The sequence below is a fragment of the Daucus carota genome, chromosome 3 (assembly GCF_001625215.2).
Source record: "Daucus carota subsp. sativus chromosome 3, DH1 v3.0, whole genome shotgun sequence".
Classification (NCBI taxonomy): Eukaryota; Viridiplantae; Streptophyta; class Magnoliopsida; order Apiales; family Apiaceae; genus Daucus; species Daucus carota.
The window spans coordinates 7,447,438-7,468,046 of NC_030383.2; the positions used below are offsets into that span (position 1 = coordinate 7,447,438).

Here is a 20,609-nt window from a genome sequence, read left to right on the forward strand (position 1 = left end):
CTACATGCTTTAATAAATCATTGGTAGAGAAACATTTTGAAACTAGATATATTTAAATACCAACTACGATTTCCTCCGACCTATTTTATACATGTAATTTTGTTTTTTATAATTGGTCTCTGCTTCTCAGTTTGATGATTATGCATTATATTAGTATCTTAGTGTTTTTTGTATAGCTACAACTTGCAAGCTTTTCATGTATTGAAGCCATGTCCTAGAAAACATGTGTCGGAAAGAATCTCTCTACCATCACTAGAACGTAGTAGGGAAATATATTTACAAATTGACAGGTTAATCCCAACCCATGGCAGAGTTTATAGTGTTACCTAAACTCTGATTTTGGAAGCGTGGGAGAAATATTTAAAGATGGTGCAAGGTGCATGCATTTAAATAGGCTGTTTTCTTAGTTATTTTTGCAATTCCGCTTTTATTATATTGTTTTCCTATTGCGAATTTTCAATTTGCTTTTAAATTCTATTTCTTGTCCTTAAAATTCTCGAATATGGATTTATTATGTAAATATTCATATGAAATTTATTTTTTATGATATATAAATTCACGCATATAAAATATATATTATTGTATGTAATAGTAATTTAGTTACATTAATTAGTCGACACATATTATAAAGGCTTAATGACCTTTTAGCACTCGAAGTATGGGTGGAAGTTTCGATGCGGCCTCGAAGTTTAAAAACGTACCTTTCGACCCTCAAAGTATCTTTGTTGTACCTTTGAGCCCTTTTTAAAAATACCGGTATAAATCGGGGGATAAACTTGACAATTCATATTCGGGGTAAAGTTTTGGCATACCTTTTAACCCTTAAAATATACATCTCGTTCCTTTTAACCTCCTAAAGAATACATTAAAATACATTAGATGTTCCTTTTAACCCTTAATGTTTAATGCCCCTTTTAACCCTCACGTGTGAAATGTCAATTTGTCCACCCCGTTATATACCGGTATACGCCATAAGGGCTAAAAGGTACGACAAAGATACTTTGAGGGTCGAAAGGTACGTTTTTAAACTTCGAGGCCGCATCGGAACTTTTACCCAAACTTCAAGGGCTAAAAGGTCATTAAGCCTATTATAAAATTAATTGCATTTAATTAAAAGTGATATTATTTGTAAGTGCAAGAAAGATTAAATTGAGTTGTAGTAAAAAGATTGAATTGAATTACAGTTCGCGAGCCGAGTCACGTCAACATAGCAACATACAGTCAACATAGCAACAGAATGTATGTTGGCCGGTATTACGTTTGTTAGTTGGGCCACATCAGCATAACGTTTGTTGGTCGAATTTAGACGCAGCACAACATATTTTAGAATTAATTAAGGTGTCCAAATATTTCAGAGACCTAGATTGTAGTTCAAAGATGAAAGAATTTATTTTCCCTAGCCGCTATGTGAGTATGTCCAAATTTGCACTACGTCCAGCTTACTGGTGCAGCACTGCTTGTGCAGTGTTATATGTACCCAGTTTAGATATATAAGGGGGCATATGAGTAGAACAACATCGAATGTTCGAACTCTTGTTCGCTGAATCACAAGTCAGTCTAACTATTCAACAGGAAGGCTCAAGGCCAGTTGGTACACATGCTCAACCAGAGTTCTCATGTGCGGATGTTTAAAGGAATGGCCTACCACTACCTATTCACTCTGGGGAAGGGGGGACTTCTGTTCATACTGCATCTCGAGAGGGTCCTCCTATTCGATCACAAATTCATGATGAGGCAGCTGATGATGATGTCATTATTTCCTCAGCTAGGGAATTTGAACAAGTATCAATTGTTTTTTGGGTTTTATATCAAAGTGCCCACCGAACTCGTTAAAATGTATCAAGTGCCTACTCAATCTCCACGACGACTCATTTAACATACTAAAATCATTATATATATCAGGTTGCTAATTTTTTTGAATCTCTTGATAGAAAACGTTAGGTCTATAACATTTTTTGTGCTGAGCTGTTGGACTGAACCACCTCACAAGACGGTATCATCTACAACTAAGACTAATTCAAAAAAATTCTCCATCACAGACAGGTCCAAGAAGAGCAACTCCACCTGCAACCAATGTTCCAGCAGCTTCTAAAGTATCTAGAGCGGCTTAACTTACCTTTGCAAGGCTAACTAGGTGTGTACCACAACGGAGTAGAGCAAAATCACTTTGGCAGAGTACAAAAACTCACTGAAATATCATGTTAAACTCACTTTAACGTTTTCTGTTAAAAGATTAAAAGAAATCAGCAGGCTGTTATATATAATGATTTTAGTATGTTAAATGAGTCGTCGTGGAGATTGGGTAGATACTTGATACATTTTAACGAGTTCAGTGGGCACTTTGATATAAAACCCATTGTTTTTTAATCCAACTGTATATGTAATGCATTAAATGTTTTACTCTTGATCACTACTAACAAATCCTAAACATTTTATAACAGGCAAGGAGAAAGAAGAACCGAATAAGAAATCATCAGAGGAATTTGAGTTCAGGTAATCAAGTATTTATCCTATGATTTTCGCTGCTATGTATTTAGCTGCTTTAAATGTGGCTCTTAGATAAAACTGCAATGTTTTGTGGATACATTGGTATCTTACCAAAATCTAGTCAAATATTAGCTGTACTGAAGCATGCATATGTTGTGCAGTATTTTTGTTGATGCAATCCATTCATGTTTCTCTTATCTTTCTTTGAGGGACTAATTCTATATTGTAATTAGAACAGAAGGACAATCAACTAGAAGTTCTCCAAATAATCTCAGTAAGCGCATAAGAGGTCCGTCGAATCTGGGAGTAAGTAAAAACATTTAGTAATTGCAAAATTTTCATTTTGTGTTACAGAGCTTTAGATAGTTGTGTTAATTGTTTCTTGTTGTGCTTGTTTAAAACTAGTCATTAATAAAAACCGTATTTAATACATTCAAACTGCACTTAGTCCTTTATATAGGTCGTTTGGCCTTTTGCATGTAACTTTAGGATCGTTTTTTTTTTTTTGTCAGGAAAACTTTAGGATCTTTGACCACATATCTAAAATTAGTTTTTTTTTTTAATTTCTTTTTCTGAATAAAATATTTATGTTATAGTTTTATTCAGGAAAAGAAAATTATAACAAAATTCATGTTTGCTATATGGTGAAACCACCTAAAGTTACTTGCAAATAGTCAAACAACCCATAAATAGGACCAGAGGGAGTGTTCCTGAAACAAATACTATGTAATAGGTACTGTTATTCCTCATTCTCATCTTTAGTACTATAATAGTTATTACCTTGCTCATGTCATCTAGGCAATTGGAAGCGCCCTGTGTCCTCCTTACGTTCATTTGAGTCACTAATTTGAGCTCATGGGTCGTCTTGTTTAGGCAAGGATGTTTAATCTTATTTAACATAGAAATGCCACTGTGTTGCCGGAAGGAAGAGGAGAGAAAACAGTTGAGGTAAAATCTTGTAGTTGTATATTATAGACTAATAGTAACTGCTTCTTCAAGTTTTTCAACGAGGCATAGCCTCTATTAATAAAACGCCTGCTTATACCCGTCGCTGCAGTAATTATTTAATTATGATGTTATGATGGTGACTTAAGGTTTTGATGCCCAAATTCACAATTTCTCATACTACACCACAAGTTTGAAGTTTAAGTCAATAGCTAATCAAGCTTAACTAGATTCAGTTAGTATTTAGTCAATAAAGCATTCCCTATATACATAAAGTAAGTGATGAGGTATTTTTATGATTAATCAGCTATTATGCAACTATTATGCAGTTTGTAAGATTCATTCTTCAAAGTTAATTGTTCAATCCATTTTCCCTTTTTTATTATCACTAAAATGTCCTCATTCTCTTGACTACGTCTATTGTTTATCCACCCTTGCTCAAGGAACATAAGTAGTAAAAGAAAATCAAATCCTAAAAATCATAAATTGGTGCATACTTGGCTATAAATGTAAGAAACGTAAGGATCAAATATGAGAAGCAAATAGTCAGGCCCCCACTTGACGAGTTCTCTGATGTGGTCACCGTCTTGTACACTTCTATGTACTCTATGACACTCCACCTCATCATTGTCATCGCAAATGACATGGGGAAATGATACTTTCCATTATCACTAGCATCGTGGCAAGATTATTGTGCAACTATTGTGCAATTATTGTGCAGTTTACAAGATTCATTCTTCAAATTTATGGTTCAATCCATTCTCTTTCTCTTTTTTACCACTAAACTGCACTCATTTTTTTGTTTATTGTGGTCATGTCTTACATAGACACAGGTGGTGTTTGGTTGAAGGAATGCGATTGGCTGGAGATAGGATGGAAAATCAACTATAAATATATATATATATATAGTTTTCATTATTTCCTCGATTAATTCTACTAAAGTTACCTAGATCTTGAAAATGAATCATCTGCACTATATATCGTCTACTCATCGTTTCGCAAACATCATAACATAAACAAGCTACACGTGCAATAAGCAGAGTCGCCAATGAACATACTAAAAGTAACATGCAAAATTCAGAAGATATGAACTGACCACCAAGTATGAACAGGGGCGTCTAAATGCTGCCAGGGTAAGGTTTCGTCGGAGAAGTTGCTGAAGCCACGGGAATTCGAGAAGCACTTAGTTGGGTGAAGGATCAAAATCAGAATAATATTGTGGTGGAGACGACAGACTGCCTAGTCGTAGTTCAAGCTGTGAGGGGCCTTCAATTCTTCTGTTTTGCTTTCGGAGATTAATAGAAGCTATAGCGAGATACTCGCGCATTCGTGTACAAACCAGTGCAGACGAAGTAACACGAATATATCCGGTAGTCAGTCTATTTTCATCAGCCGGCCGGTGGGAGCGAGAAGTTTGGGATACAGTAGTTGTGATGGCAAACAAAAAGTATGAATGGTTGTAAAATGGAAGAAGAGATTGGTTGTAATTCCGACTACTTTCCTTTTGTTTGCTTTTTCCCAAGAACAAGTATGAACCTTTTTCCATATATTAATTGCTTATTAGCAAATTTTGTATAGGACTAAGCTATATCTCATTATATCCTGGCAGTGGATTTTCGAATAATGGCCTGAAAAAATATAGCACACTGGTGTACTTTGCTTGCAAAGAAACTGCTCAAGTACCAGCTCAGTAGCATGCTCTAACATTTGTCCTTCACAATTTCTTTAGTAAATTTATTCTCACAGCTAGGTTTAAGTCGAAAGAAGTACCTGCCAGTCAGGTTGTGTACCAGGTGAAGTAGCAGCAAGTTTGCCGGAAAGCTTTCTTTTTAAGCCTTCAATTTCTAAATAATCAAGTAAACCAGGAGTGGTTGGTATCAGAAGAAAGGAACCGCTAAGCAAAAAGGATAACAAACATGATTAAAAGTAACATAAACCTGACTTTAGACGCCCACCAAGAAGCTTGCAAAAAGTGTTCCCAATTTGCAGCAGAAGTATATGCGGGTGATTATTTTCTTGTGCCTGCAAAATCAGATACATATATGCCTTCAATGGATAAATTCCTCTGTTTTGCTTTCGGAGATTAATAGAAGCTATCAGGGACGAAGCCTGCAAACATCTATAAGGGGTTCGACACAGTGAAATTTTTCGTCAACACAGTAAAATATTCAATATAAAATAAATACAAAAACATTAGTAAAAAAATTATAGTAGAACCTTGCGCTCTTTTAAACCTACCTGGAAATCAAGTATATAGTTGTGTCAATTAAAATATTTAGCTATTTCTTTTTAGATATATAAGAGTATAAAATATTAGGAAACTCATCATAATAACTCAAAATTATAAACCCTAATTCTCTCTAGCCTCTCTCTTGTCGTAGCCGCCTGGGGCTTCCATCGGTTTTCACCGGTGGAAAGCCCCGAATCAGTTAATTGCTTTGTTTTCTTCTTAGTTTTTGAATAATACTTCTTCTCGCGAAGCTTATATCTAAAAGACTAAAACCATCGGAGATTTCGTTGTCTCTCTTCCAAGCGGGTGGGTTTCAGTCCGATTTCTCTTGTTTTTGTGGTTCTATCCGGATCTATTTGCGGGAGAATTCTTAGATCTAAAACCATCGGAGATTTCGTTGTCTTTCTTCTCTGTTTCAAGCTGGTGGATTTTCAATCCGATTTCTCTTGTTTTTGTGGTTCCGTCAGATCTAAGGTTGTGTTCTCTCCCTGGTGAGAGCTTTGTTTTTCGCTTCTTAGTTGTAAGCGGGTATTGATTTGGTGGTGAAAGTTTGTATGGAATCGCAGTTGTGGTCGATATCTCTATCAGGGCATGATGAAGAGGGTACCAGTAATTCAACGAGGATGCATGAAGCGGGTACTTGTATTTGTATATACATTTTCTTCAAAATATCGTTTAAATGTCTCTTAATGAGAATAGGCGATTGCAATTTAGAGTTTGTTCGACTCGATCATTGGTGTAGATGCCGTATGGCTTTTTATTATTAAATTAACACCTTTGTTTTAAAAAAAAAGATAATCTTTATTTAGCAAGTAACACACATTAAATGAAATTGTACTTCAAAAAAAATGAATTTGTATTTTAAACAAGAGCAAGTAAAATTTTTACAATATCACAAAAAATAAGTATTATGCTTATTAACCTTACAAAAAAAATATTATACTTATTTAGAAGATGACAAACTATAGTTTAAACAAGTAAAAATATTACCTGGATGATGAAATTTGAATTGACGATGAGTAGACAAATATTAATATTAATTAAAAAAACTGATAATGCACGAGTACTAACTCTATGAAAATGAAGAAGTGAGGTATAAGTTTCTCAGATAAGAAAGACCTCCACCAAAAATTCTTATTTTTGTAAAAGAATCATATTGACGTTTACCTTTACCACATATCACATTTCACGATCTTTTTCTTAAATAGTATAATTGTATATATATACATATTTTAGTTTATTTTTATTTATAAATTATATATATACATATTTTAGTTTATTTTCCTTTATAACCAACATCATGGTATGATTATTGTGCAATTATCGTGCAATTATTGTGGAGTTTGTAAGATTCATTCTTCAAACTTAATGGTTGAATCCATTCTCTCTCTTTTTTTATCACTAAACTTCACTCATTTTATTTAACCAGTGCAGACGAAGTAAGACGAATATATCCGGTAGTCAGTCTATTTTCATCAGCCGGCCGGTGGGATCGAGAAGTTTGGGATACAGTAGTTGTGATGGCAAACAAAAGGTATGAATGGTTGCAAAATGGAAGAAGAGATTGGTAAAGTACCTGCTGGCTGCTAGTGTGCGTTTAGTTGTTCGGGATTTTGATCGGCTTGAGCTTTGTAAGTATATTAGCATCAACTTGTGAGTCTCCAGTTTAATCTCCATTTTCTCAGCAGTATATTTACTCTTGTCCACCATATGAGTCTTTATCATCATCATCTTTTCTTTTAATAGCTTCAGGGAACTCACTAACTTTCAAATGTAAGCTTTTCCTAAAAAAGATTGCAAGTGATGTTATATTTTATGTTCGAGTTATAAACAGTTGGGGAAAGCTTCTAAGCTTTCACGTGCCAGGTGTCATGTATTATTAAAAAATATATCTTTTCTTTCTAGAATTAGATCATTTTTATTCAGCTTGTACCCGAACTTGATTAAAACATTTTTATTATTACAGTTCAAATTTTATGTAATTATTTGTTGGTACGGTGCACTTAAAATCTTTAATATTGTTCATTTACCAAAATAACTTATTTTATGTATTAATATAAGTCTAACATCTTTTTGCGAGAGATAAGACAAGTAACTTGAACCGATTCTTCAGTGCATGGCTCTCTCTGGATCAATCTTCGAGAGTCCAAGTCAGTGCCCAGTGGTGTATCATATGATATAGGTGTCAACGGCATTATGGAACGAGATAATCCCTGCTTGATTCGGGATTTTAGACAATATCAAGGTTTGCTACGTATATAGGTATTTATTCACCATCGGTTCTGGAGGATCTTTAATCACGGGTACATCTTTGTTCCTCATCTCTACAGATTTGTATGCCTATGTATATTTTGAAATCTTTGATTGCTTGATGCTTCGGATTCTTATCATTCAGTATGTCAAGATTTAAATAGTTATAATATTAGGATTTGTTATGTTTCTTGGGCGTTTTGTAGTGGTCTGTTAAATGTTTTTCTGGTGGTTTTGATTTTCTCGGTGGTATATTGTCTCTTCTATCTATTTTGTCTGATTTTGAGAAGATTGGATTGGTGTAATCTACTTAAATTTGCAATTAGTTATAATTTGTTCAGTATCCTCTTTTTGAGTATTAGTTTTTCGCTAGTGTTCTTGGTGAATGTTTGTTATTTCTTGGACGGTGGTAATAGAGGTTCACGGACGATGGGAATGGAGGTGGCGTAGGGGTGACTAAATTAGTGCCCATTGATTATTCTGATTGACTATTTTGTTGCATGATTTAGTTTTAAGTATTAAAATTTTGGATAGGTTGTTTTTAGTAATAGTAATTGTAGATATTAATTTTATTTTTTGAATGGCAAGTTGATTCTTTTTAAATTTGCTCAAATTTGGAATTTGACTTTCTCTACATGCCTTAATTTAAATATTTTTATTGCTGACCTGAATTTCATAATTTATGGGGCCATATAAGATGGTTTAATTGTGCCTTAATGAGGTATTATTGTGCCATTAATGGTTGATGGATTAATTGGTGTATACCAAATTTATTGTGCCTTAATGAGGTATTATTGCGCCATTAATGGTTGGTTAATTGATTGGTGTATACCAAACTTGTATTGCGTTGATAATGATAATTAGTTATAATCGTGATACATTTGTTTTGCCAAGATTTTGTCTTATATTTGACGAGTTATATATTAACTATGTTTTCCATATCCAAACTATATTTTCTTATTTTAAATATTTGTTATTATATATGTCAGTTATTTTCAGATGGGAGTTATTTTATTATGTATCTAACCAAAGAGATTTCTTATCTCTTTGGTGTAGATTTTTATGATTTGTTTAACATTATTTTTGACTTACTGTTCTTTTTAAAAAATTATATTATATACTTATCTTATTTCTTTAATTTAATTATGGTTTTGACCCTTTTCATCTGTCATTTTAAATAGTTTTCTTATTTTATTGTCAGCATGACCTTACAATGTTTTTGTATTGTATTTTTCAGGGTAGGAGAATGGATGGATTAATGACAGCGAGACCTCTTAAGGTGTTTTCTTGTCGAACATTAAAGCTTTATTGTCTAATGTTCCCGGTCATCTATGCATGTTCGAGGAGTAGATAGTAAATTTTCTTGAACGAAAGAAACTCCGGGCTGCGGCTTTTGTACTCTTCGGTATACGAGAAAGTATCTTGTGACAAAAAAAAAATAGACGGGAAATTACGTTATTCTTGTACATAAGAATTTTGTTACACTTGTAAACAAAAGGTTTTTCATAAGGGATTAAAACAATTTTTCACTTATACATTTTACTTAATTTAGAAAATTTATATATTTAAGTGCAAAATTAATATTATAATTAAATATAATATTATTGATTATTTTTTTAAAAAAAGTACACACATATTTATATATCCAAATTTTATAATTATTAAAATAAATTCAAAAGTTTAGATTTCCATTTTAAAAATGGAAAAATCATTATCATTTAAAATACAGATACAACGATTTTAACTCGCACCTTATAACAAAACCAAGTCAAGTACAAACTTGCATGCTACAAAATGAATGTGCAACTCAGTGATTATACAAGTTTACTGCAATAACGGGCCATTTCTTGGTTGTTTTCTCGGTTCTGACTGCAATTCAGGTAATCTTCACATGATGAACTCAAATTGAGTGTTTAAATTTAATGCCCATTGAAACTACTGATAGTTTTAACGGAGCTGATTTGTAAGCAAGTTGAGATTGATTGACATATGTTTGATTAAAGTCCCCACAAAATTGGAAAAGGAGTACATTTTCATGCTTATATATGTTACTGTAACTCTGTAATCGATTGTTTTGCTTTCTTTACGGAAACAAGGGTGATTTCATCTGATCATGTAACTATATAGATACCATCCCCAATAGTTTTTCTCTGGTTTTGTAAGACTGATTTGAAGTGAATAAGTAATATATACTCGCTTTCAGTGACCATAGTCAGTTGAAAGCTCGACTAGAGTATGTTCATGCCAATTATTGTCATGGACGAGATATTGTAACTATTCGTACAGAGCTTTAAGACAATAATAGATATCAATGCCTATTTATAAAGGAGGTTATGTTTTTTTGGATTTTGGGACTGAACTCGAGAGCTTGTTCTCTAGAATTTTCAGAGTGTTTGTTCTCCCCTCAAGGTGCTAAAGGATCACCATTGACTGGTCTTCAAACTGTCATGCTGGCCCAGCGACTTGATTCACTTGTTCATCTCAAATTTTTTCCTGGACTTCTTCGATCTTCATCCTTTCCGAATTTATTGATCTTGTATATACGGTCTCTTATATGAATCATATTTTTCTTGTTGCTTGCATGTTTGAGCTCAAACATGTTGAACCTTGGCCATAGAACTGGTTGAGTTAGAGAGTGATTCCAGTATTCCAAATCCTCTGCAGTTATGTGCCAGCAATAAAGTCTCGTCTTTTATCACGTTCTGTAACTTGTTTGTATTTGCTTCCGTTACTCTGCGTCAAGTTCATTTTTAGGAGGAACTGCTATCCTTTTACCACCTAGGACTAGGAGACCACGGAATATATTCAACACAGAATGAAAGAGCAGAGCTTTCAATTCACGCCAAATAGTAGAACAAGTGATTCATAGTGTCCTGGCGATCACTTTTGTTTATCCATTATCCTTTTCACCGCACCAGCTTTATATCTCTTTTCCTTGAATTTTTTCTTGATCCTTTTTTTTTTTGTCTGCTGCATTTTTTTAGTTCAACTTTGCAGTTCCTGTATCGTTGCTTGTTTTTTTCCTGGATCATGTCAAGGGCTTTGCCATAGCCCATAGAATTTTTTCGTGCATTAGAATGTATACCTCCTTGAACAGATCTGGTACATGTTTGCTGATATAATTTTATCGTGCTGCCATGTAGAATGTGTTTACTGGCATCACTCAGCCTCAGAGCATTCATTTTTTTTAATTAACCTGCAAGTTGTCGCATGCACTCTGCTTGTTTAATTTGTTTTGCTTTAAATTTTTTTTTCTCGTCTTGATCATGAATTGCCGCTGCATTTATGTTACTTTTTCCATTGTCACATGCACTCTGCTTGTTTATTGCCTTGTTTATAAGTGAACTCTGTGAATGACACGAAGTCCTGCTGTTGAACCAAGATTTACCTGGGCCTCGTAAAAAAAAACCAATTATCAGAAAATTATGTTAGTGATACAATAAAAGCATTCATATGTGTACTGGTGTTTTAACTCAAAGTGTACGCGAAATATGCAGCATATAATGTATGCAAGTTATCCATGAATTCAAACGTGTTGTAGTTACGTGCAAGGAAACAAGTTTTTAAACTAATGCATAGAATATTAAATTGAAACTACTTCCCTGTATATCGATTTAGAGTAGTTTCATGATGTCCCAAACTCACAGATTTGAGACTTCATCTGAATACGTAGACCCTTCTTAATGTTGCCAGGCTAGTTGTACATTGCCTGTGCTAGCATAACAAGTGTGAAATCACATTATCGTTAGGGATTGAATGTTTTGTACTTTGTAGTGTCTTGACTTCACAGTTATATTTTAACGGAAGTGCAAATAATTTTTTTATTCTATCTCATTTAATAGAATATTCATCCTGTGAATCCCTGTCTTTATTGTATCTGTAATTTTTCCCCCTTAATATGTAATTTTTATTTCCAGATTAAAGTTCGTAAAGGTTGCTTCCAGTATCATGGTAAACATATTCAAAGGTTTATACATTTCCTGGTAACTGTTCTGCCTTCTCAGTATTCTTGGTTTTTGTTTGACTCATATTATCTATGTTGCTGTTATTTCAGTAAAGCTGCTTCCTGCTAATCCTATCCCAAAGATTTAAAATATACTTAATTTTGGTAATGAAGTATAATCTTTGACTAACTTATGAAGATCTTGATAACCTCTTGTTATGATCGCAACATGGTATATATGATTTTGAACATCACGAAGAGTGCTGCTATGTGCTTTAATAAATCATTGGTAGAGAAACATTTTAAAACTAGATATATTTAAATGCCAACTATGATTTCCTCCGACCTATTTTATACATGTCTTTTTATTTTAATAATTATTGTTCACTGCTTTTCAGTTTGATGATTATGCATTATATTACTATCATAGTGTTTTTTGTATAGCTACAACTTGCAAGCTCTTTTTCATGTATTGAAGCCATGTGAAATGATGTCCTAGAAAACATGTGTTCGAAAGAATCTCTCTACCATCACTGGACCGTAGTAGGGGAATATATTTACAAACTGACATGTTAATCCCAACCTGTGGCAGTTTTTATAGTGTTACCTAAACTCTGATTTCTGAAGGGTGGGAGAAATATTTACAATTGACAATCTGCATTTGACTCTTATATGGCAATTGTTTGTGATTTTTGTTTTTTTGTTTGTTTGTTTCCTTTATCACTGGTTTGATCCCAACTAACCTCTTTCAATGTCGGATTGCAGTGACATACCAATGGCACAATTCATTATTAACATGAATGCAACATTACCCCAGACACAGAAGTTTATATTACATGTTTTGGATGATACCCGTCTATTTGTGCGATCTGACATGGCTGGAAGTATACGAGATAAAATCTCAGAATTCAGAGAGCAGAATACATATGAGAAGCCTGCATAATTTTTCTTTTGTTAAGAAGTTCCCATTACTCCTGTGAAATTTTGAAGAAAATTGTGAATGACTAGCTTCGAGTATAATTTCTGAATAATTAAATTCTTATAATAATGTATAAATTTAAAATATTTGCGTGTGTAATCACCATTAAAATAACAATAATAGGAAAGATATACATATATCTTGAAAGAAAAAACATAAATTTATACCAGGATAAAATGTCTGGCATGGAGAAATGTGTAAGCTAATCAATCAGTGCCGGTTTGCTTGAGCCGGTCGCGGTTCAAGCTGTTTATTTTTTTGTGTTTTTTATAATTATTTCTGCAACTCGGCTTTTATTTCCCAGAAGTGAAATACTGTTCTTAGCGTTATAAACACCTGTCTCAATTTTCTTAATATTCTTGATAATTTTTATATCGTTTATTCCTAAATATGGCGTAATATAAAAAATATTGAGTCGACGAGAACAAATTCTAAATATTCAAATTCTTTTACTATTATATACTTATATATAATAAGCGTAAGGGAGATAATTTGGTCGCATGGTCACATGATCCAAAAACTTATCATCCGTTGGATCGTAGATTGAGCAAATAAGTACCGTTAGATTAGAACAAAATTAACTTCCAATTCTATAAGGCAACTGATATCTACTTGCATGTTTATAATTCCTTTTCTGAATTCAAAATAAATTCTGTCTTTCACATGTTTATGATTTTTTTAATCCGAAATAAATATTTCCTACCAGCCTTAATTGTGGAATCATATAAATCGCACCGTCACAAAATTATTTTTATCTAATATATTTTAAAATTCATAAGCCGGATATTTTAATCCAAAATAAATATTTCCTACCAGTTTTCATTGTAGAATTATATAAATCGCACTGCCACAAAATTATTTTTATCTAATATATTTTAAAGTTAGTAAGCCAAATTTAAATCATATTATAATAATTCTAATATAAAATACATTTATAAATAGAATATAATGGAAGTTGACGTCACATATTCTACTCAATATATATTAAAATTTGATAGAAAAAATTAATACTTTGGCATGATACATGAGAGAAAAGGAATGGCTTGATTACAATAGTTTATTTGAAACCATTAATGAGTGTGACAGTGTATTTTATACGGCGTCGCCACTGTCGGATGATCCAACATGTGTGACCAGTTTTTTTTTTACAGAAACAAATCTGAAAAGTAGAACCTATATATTTTTACAATAGTTCTGACTTACAAACAAATCATAATTTCAAATTTTATTTAATTGAAAATTTTAATTTATTATTTATAAATTAAATTCTTTCGCACCACTTACAATATATTTAAAAGTTTATAAATAATTAAAAAGCTCTCGTGCTTTTGCACGGGGTATAAGCTAGTACATTTAATATGCATAAAATTTCTAAATGACACACCGGGGAAGAAGAGGCTGTAGCCGAAAACAGAGCGCCAAAAAAATTAGTCGACGGCGGGCTTGAAAATATAAAATCAATTCAAACGCCTCCTCACATATTATTGGCCCGTTGTGTGATTACAACTCCACTCTTTCTCTCAGGTTCCTCAAGCAACTCTCTATCTCCCTGTTATTCATATTAATCCATTTCTTCAGTCTAAATCTAATTCACTTCATGTGTTAATCAATCCCGTTCGATTTCATTTGAATGTGAATTATCTGCTCTTGTAATCATGTGATCTTGTAATACCTAAAATCTCTAGCCACCACTACTTTAATTCAGCGATAATCATGTATTACGGAAGAGCTGACTACTAGTGAAATTTATAAAATGTAGTGTAGTGCTTTGGTAGACACTGATTTGAGTTATGAAATTTCGACTTGGCTAAACTTGTTTATGATAGAAATGTAGGATTTTGTTGACTACCGGTAGGCTGTGAGGTGAATGTTGATTATTTAATTTAGATGAATTAGGATGTTATGTGTTATCATAACAAGCTATCGTTAGTTCCTACTCACCTATATTATTGGCGCGTGTTTCTTAGTTAAGCTATTCTTGTGTCTGTAGATGATTTTATGCAGGTAAGTTTCCCCAAGTATGTCCAAATTTGCACTACTTCCAGCTTACTGGTGCAGCACTGCTCGTGCAGTGTGTAACCACTTTAGATATATAAGGGGGCATATGCGCAGAACAACATTGAATGTTCAGACTCTGGTTCATACTGAATCGCCAGTCAGTCTGAATATTCAACAGGAGGGCTCAAGGCCGGTTGGCACACATGCTCAACCAGAGAGTTCTCATGCGCGGATTTCACAAATACCAATGCCACCACAAATTCATGATGAGGCAGCTGATGATGATGATGTCATTATTTCTTCTGCTAGGGAATTTGAACAAGTATCAATTGTTTTTTTATTGAACTGTATATGTAATGCATTAAATGTTTTAGTTGTGATCACTACTAAGAACTAACAAATCCTAACCGTTTCATAACAGGCAAGGAGAAAGAAGAACCGAAGAAGAAACCATCGGAGGACTTTGAATTCTGGTAATCAAGTATTCATCCTATGATTTTCACTGCTATGTATTTAGCCGCTTTAAATGTGGCTGTTAGATAGAACTGCTTTTTTTTTTGTGGATACATGGGTATCTTACCAACTTCTGGCCAAATATTAGCTGTACTGAAGCATGCATGTTGTGCGGTATTGTTGTTGATGCAATCCATTTGACCATTTATGTATCTCTTCTCTTTCTGAGGAACTAATTCTACATTGCAATTGAAACAGAAGGACAATCAACTAAAAGTTCTCCAAATAATCTCAGCAAGCGCATAAGAGGTCCGTCAAATCTGGAAGTAAGTGAAAATATGTGGTAATAGCAAAATTTTCTTTTTATGTTACAGGGCTTTAGTTGTGTTCATTGTTTTTTTGTTGTGCTTGTTTAAAACTGGTCATTAAGAAAAACCGTATTTAATACACTCAAACTGCACTTGGTACCTTGATTTATAAATTAGGTATTCCTTAAACAAAGACTATGTAATAGGTACTGTTATTCCTCATTCTCATCTTTAGTACTGTAATAGTTATTACCTTGGACATGTCATCTAGGCAATTGGAAATGCCCTGTGTTCACCAATTTTGAGACCATGGGTCGTCTTGTTTAGGCAAGGATGGTTAACCTTATTTAACATTAAAATGTCACTATCCCTTGAGGATTGAGCAGCTCATTTGGGGGCCTTGTAAGAGAGGGAGCAGAAAGCAGGCTTTACTTATGATATCAACTAGAGTGCTTTCTTGCCTTTGAAAGTTCTAAACTTCTAATCAGTTACTTTATCATTTTTTTCTTTCTAGTAATCTTTATTCTATGAAAACGGAAGAAAGGAATAGAAATCAATATTGTGATTTGTTTGAATGTGGTCACTTTCAATCATTGGACCAGCATCCGAATAAAGGATTATTCAGTAAGTATATACATCTTTATGCTACCCAGTTCCCACTTCCCATTGTACAGCCGTGGACTTACTAACTTGATAAGACTAGAATGAAATGCCAGATTATAGAGAAAGAGGAGAGAAAACAGTTGAGGTAAAATCTTGTAGTTTTATATTATAGTAACTGCTTCTTCAAGTTTTTCAGTGAGGCATAACCTCTATTAATAAAACATAAAAATTTACCGCCTGCTTATACAAGCCACTGCAGTAACTATTTAATTATGATGTCACGACGGTGACTTAAGGTTGTTGATACTCTAATTTGCAAAAATTTCAAATGAAGCACACAGTATTTAATACTTTAATTTGGGTAGTGTGAGAAGTTCTATTTGATTGTATGTTATCGTGATGTGGAGCATGAATTGAATAGAAAATACTATTGTAATGCACTTCTGCCCATCTTACTAGTTATATGTTTGAGTTCGATACAAAGAAAATTTATCATCATGATGGCACAAAATTGGAGTATTGACCTGAAATCTCTATAGGTCTACTACTGTCAACGTACTTTCAGTCTGTGCTAATGTGCGTTCATAATAATATCCATTATGGTTGTCCTCCATACCACTGAGTCTTATATCCTTGAAACATTTTCATTATTCATTAGGTTGCCTGAGTTTTGGAAAGTAAATTAACTCCTATATTGCTGTTATTTGTGTCTTGCTTCTACTTGATTTCCTTGCACCAACTTTACATGGATGCATCGTAGGTTATTTTATGATGGAAGATAAGATCAAATATAATGTTTTTCATTGCTTCCCTGAATTATGTAAAATTGCAGATTGAGAATGCATGGAGTGCTCCGCAGAAGAAGCTCGAATTCACCTGCCCAGTTTGTCTGGGTCCAATCGTCCAAGAAATGTCTACAAAATGTGGTCATGTATTCTGCAAGGACTGTATCACGCAATCAACAGCTACTCAGGGTAAATGCCCTGTATGCAGGACAAAGATCAGTATGAAAGATAGTATCAAGATTTATCTTCCCATGGCCAGTTAAACTCAAGGTTTGCACTCTCCTTATAGGTTTATTAATTCTAGTGCATTAAATCTATAAGCTTCAAGGAATATTAGATTTGAAAAGTTTCTTCTCCTTGCCTAAAAACTTGGAATGCTATTTGACTAGCCACGGAACACATTTATGTTGACATCAGTAGAAATACAAAAAGTTTGAAATACTTATTTTAACCGGAAATGGATTAAAAGAAAGGCAAATAGTGGAGTGATCATGAATGGTTCTCTTCTCCTGTTGATTGAAGTCATCTTGGCTGTTGATCTGTTTTTGGTTCGATAAACTCTCGATTCAGCATCATGAGTTTGAGGGAGGATGTTCGTTTGGATTTCATGGCTCCGTGTTTGGTTTGGCAAACTCTAGATTAAACATCGTGAGTTTAGGGGATATTAGAATATATATTTATCATAATTATATTAGGCTTTGATTAATTTATCATATTTGTATTAGGTTATGTTTCCTTTATTACTGTTGGATGTTGGCTATATAAACACCTCTTCTGTTGTAATTGTTAACAAGTTCATTATGATGAAAATATAGTTTTCTTGTTTCTTTCTCTACTTTATCAATCATACATTTCTAGTAAGTAAACATTGTTCCTTAACCCTTCAGTTAATTTTATTTTTTTTGTTTAAATGAATTTGTACATGTTGTTTCAATGTCATTGAGATTATTATACGTTGAGGAAGATTGAACTCTTGGCCTCAATGAAGATAGAACCCTTGGCAACTCTTTATATATTGTGTATTATGTTCATGGCAAAGGTTAAAGATACTAGTATGCTTGAACTGTCTGCATATTACGGCTCAGTACTGTCATATCAAATATGAAGCTCAGACATTTATATTTTTGTTTCATGCAGGATTACTCTATTCCGATAGGTACTTGGTTGAAGTTTCATCATGGAATGTGGTTGTTTTGCGGAAGTGGCTAAATGCTGTAAATAACTTAGAATCAGATATGAGAATTGCTCATCTTTTTCCGGGTTGTGATCGGAGCTGGTTTTGTGGCAACAAGACTGCTTTACTTTTGCTTGTTGGCTGTTGCTATGATGATAATATATAATCGTTGAACTGGTTGTATCACTCAAACTATTGGTGATTACTCTTTTACTCTGCTGTGATGATATAATATAGTCTTATGCTGTTACCTTGCGATTTGTTAAGTTCTTAGCTTCATTTCAATGGAAATGTAGTCATGCTGTCATGGCTCTCATTTAGCTTTTAAAATATGATTTCTTTATCATTGTATGTGGAAATAAAATAGAATATGAAAACATACTAATTAAGAGAGAAGGTCCTAACAAATAATTGTTAACTGCTCGAACCGAATCCTCTCATTAACATGTAAGAACAAAATAATCGTAATCAAATTAATTATTATTATTTTCTGAAAAACGACTCAATGAAATGGTGAACAGACCTAATTATATGCCTAGGGTCAAGTTCCACATAGAACCCAATAAAATTAGAACTTTAGAACTTTAATATTAACCATTAGATTGAAAAGAATTTGATGATTGAGATCAAATTTATGTACAATACATATATGCTGCAACTTACTATACGGTACACAATTACATCTTTAATATAATGAATATACGCGGCAGTTTGGTTTTTTTATTTATTACAGTAGTGTCATCAAATCCCAAAAAAAGTGCAAATCAGCATCATGCTTATCAGTTGGCTCTCTATACAAGAGATTAGATGGTCAAAGCCTGATATCCCCATATACAAAACCTGATTTCACTTAATCGAAAACCTTGATGCTAGAATAGTATATATATAATCTGAAGAACTAACAGTACTGCAAGAGTATATAATGTGTTATTCGAGTTTGAGGCTGCGAGGCGATTCTGAATCATCAGGCACACTAGCTGAAGCAATGGTCTATGATAGAGAGTATAATAGTGATACTACTGCAGCACACGAGCACATAAAACTAGCTCGTGATTGATCTGCAGCACTTGGGAAGTAAAATTTTCAGATGTTAATCTCACGCTCATGTAAATGCATCAAATTAATCATAATGTCAATAGATACTGCAACAGTATGTGAGACTGTATAACTGAAAAAGATGTACAGTTGGAGCACAATTGTGATGGACCAATAAGTCGGTCATTTAAAACTTAATAATGCAGTACTTAAATCTCCCCACACTTATATGCATATAAAGCTACGTTGCAGAACACAGGTGTACTGTTGCAGCACACCTGTAAAAGACATATACTAGTTCTTATAAAAATAATCATGCAGCACATAAATCTGAAAGGTGGTGTAAACTTGCAACAGCAAAGCTGAATTTCACACATATACTGGACTCGTAACAAGGTTGATACTGGAATGAATCGAGACACAGTAGAGTACACTTAGAGTTGTTTTGATCTTTAAAAGATGGTGTATAATTACCTTTAAATGTACACAATTATGATCAATTACTGATTGATGTTTATTTTAATTAGCAACTAATTTCTGATTAATAAATTATCAGTTACAGCTCACGTATTCCAATTGTGTATAATAGAGGTATATTGATTTTGTATTTAAAAGCTTATTAAATCACATCCATTTGTTACATTCCAATCTAATGGCTAACAGTGGTCCTAAGTTCTAATCCTATCATTGGTTCAAATTTGAACCTAACCCTATATGGCTATTCTTTTTATTACTAAATGATTTCCCGGGGAAATGACATGTTAGTGTAATTTATTACTCCCTCCGTCCCTTCTTATCTGTCCATTTTGGGAAAAAAAACACATACCAAGAAATAATTGATTATATGAACTTTTTCATTAAATATTTCTAATTAATATCTTGAAAATGGTGGAATACCCCTACTGTCTTGAAAACATGAATTCAACCAAGTTTTAAATAAGTCAAGCCTTGAAAATTGAAATTATGGAGATATATTTGAAAAATTATCATTAAATTAGTTTTGAAAGTATAAATTGACAGATAAATAGAGACAAATTTTTAAGAGGGGTAGATATTTATTCCTTTTGCAAGTTGATTTGTCCAAATTAAAAATAATGTACTGGTGCTGACATCGATTTATAGATAATAACAACATAATCAACTTATATTACTTACTCCGTCCCAATTTAAATGAGCTCTTTGCTCATTTCATATTAAGAAGTATTAAATGATTGTTATTTTTTTCTTCTCTATCCATATTTATTGTGTTGACTTTCATAGTATTAGGTAGACGATACATTGAAAATAATAAATAAGCAAGGGAAACAATGGAAGATTGTTGACAAATGTGCACCGGAAAGAGAAAGGCTCAACTATTTTGGGATAATTTTTTTCTCGAAAGGGTCATCTAATTTGATAGGGAAGGAGTAGTATCCTGGG

At 33.2% G+C, this 20,609-nt stretch overlaps 2 protein-coding genes across 3 annotated transcripts; both read left to right on the forward strand.

The window, feature by feature from the left end:
* Positions 1-9,664: 9,664 nt before the first annotated feature.
* On the forward strand, positions 9,665-12,920 carry LOC108213852 (general transcription and DNA repair factor IIH subunit TFB5-like). The gene is made up of 3 exons (XM_017385641.2): positions 9,665-9,792; positions 11,830-11,895; positions 12,621-12,920. Exons 2-3 carry the CDS (start codon positions 11,861-11,863, stop codon positions 12,796-12,798), a joined length of 213 nt encoding a protein of 70 aa, XP_017241130.1. The 5' UTR covers positions 9,665-9,792; positions 11,830-11,860; the 3' UTR covers positions 12,799-12,920.
* Positions 12,921-14,198: 1,278 nt separating this feature from the next.
* On the forward strand, positions 14,199-18,485 carry LOC108213389 (uncharacterized). Of its 2 annotated transcripts, none has more exons than XM_017385181.2 (6): positions 14,199-14,358; positions 14,825-15,154; positions 15,254-15,305; positions 15,544-15,611; positions 17,029-17,251; positions 18,119-18,485. In XM_017385181.2, the coding sequence occupies exons 2-5, from the start codon at positions 14,855-14,857 to the stop codon at positions 17,242-17,244; spliced, it is 636 nt and encodes a 211-aa protein (XP_017240670.1). In that variant the 5' UTR covers positions 14,199-14,358; positions 14,825-14,854; the 3' UTR covers positions 17,245-17,251; positions 18,119-18,485. The 2 variants fall into 2 exon arrangements, with proteins under 2 accessions (XP_017240670.1, XP_063944803.1); XM_064088733.1 differs by having other exon boundaries at positions 14,202-14,358; positions 14,839-15,154.
* Positions 18,486-20,609: the final 2,124 nt, after the last annotated feature.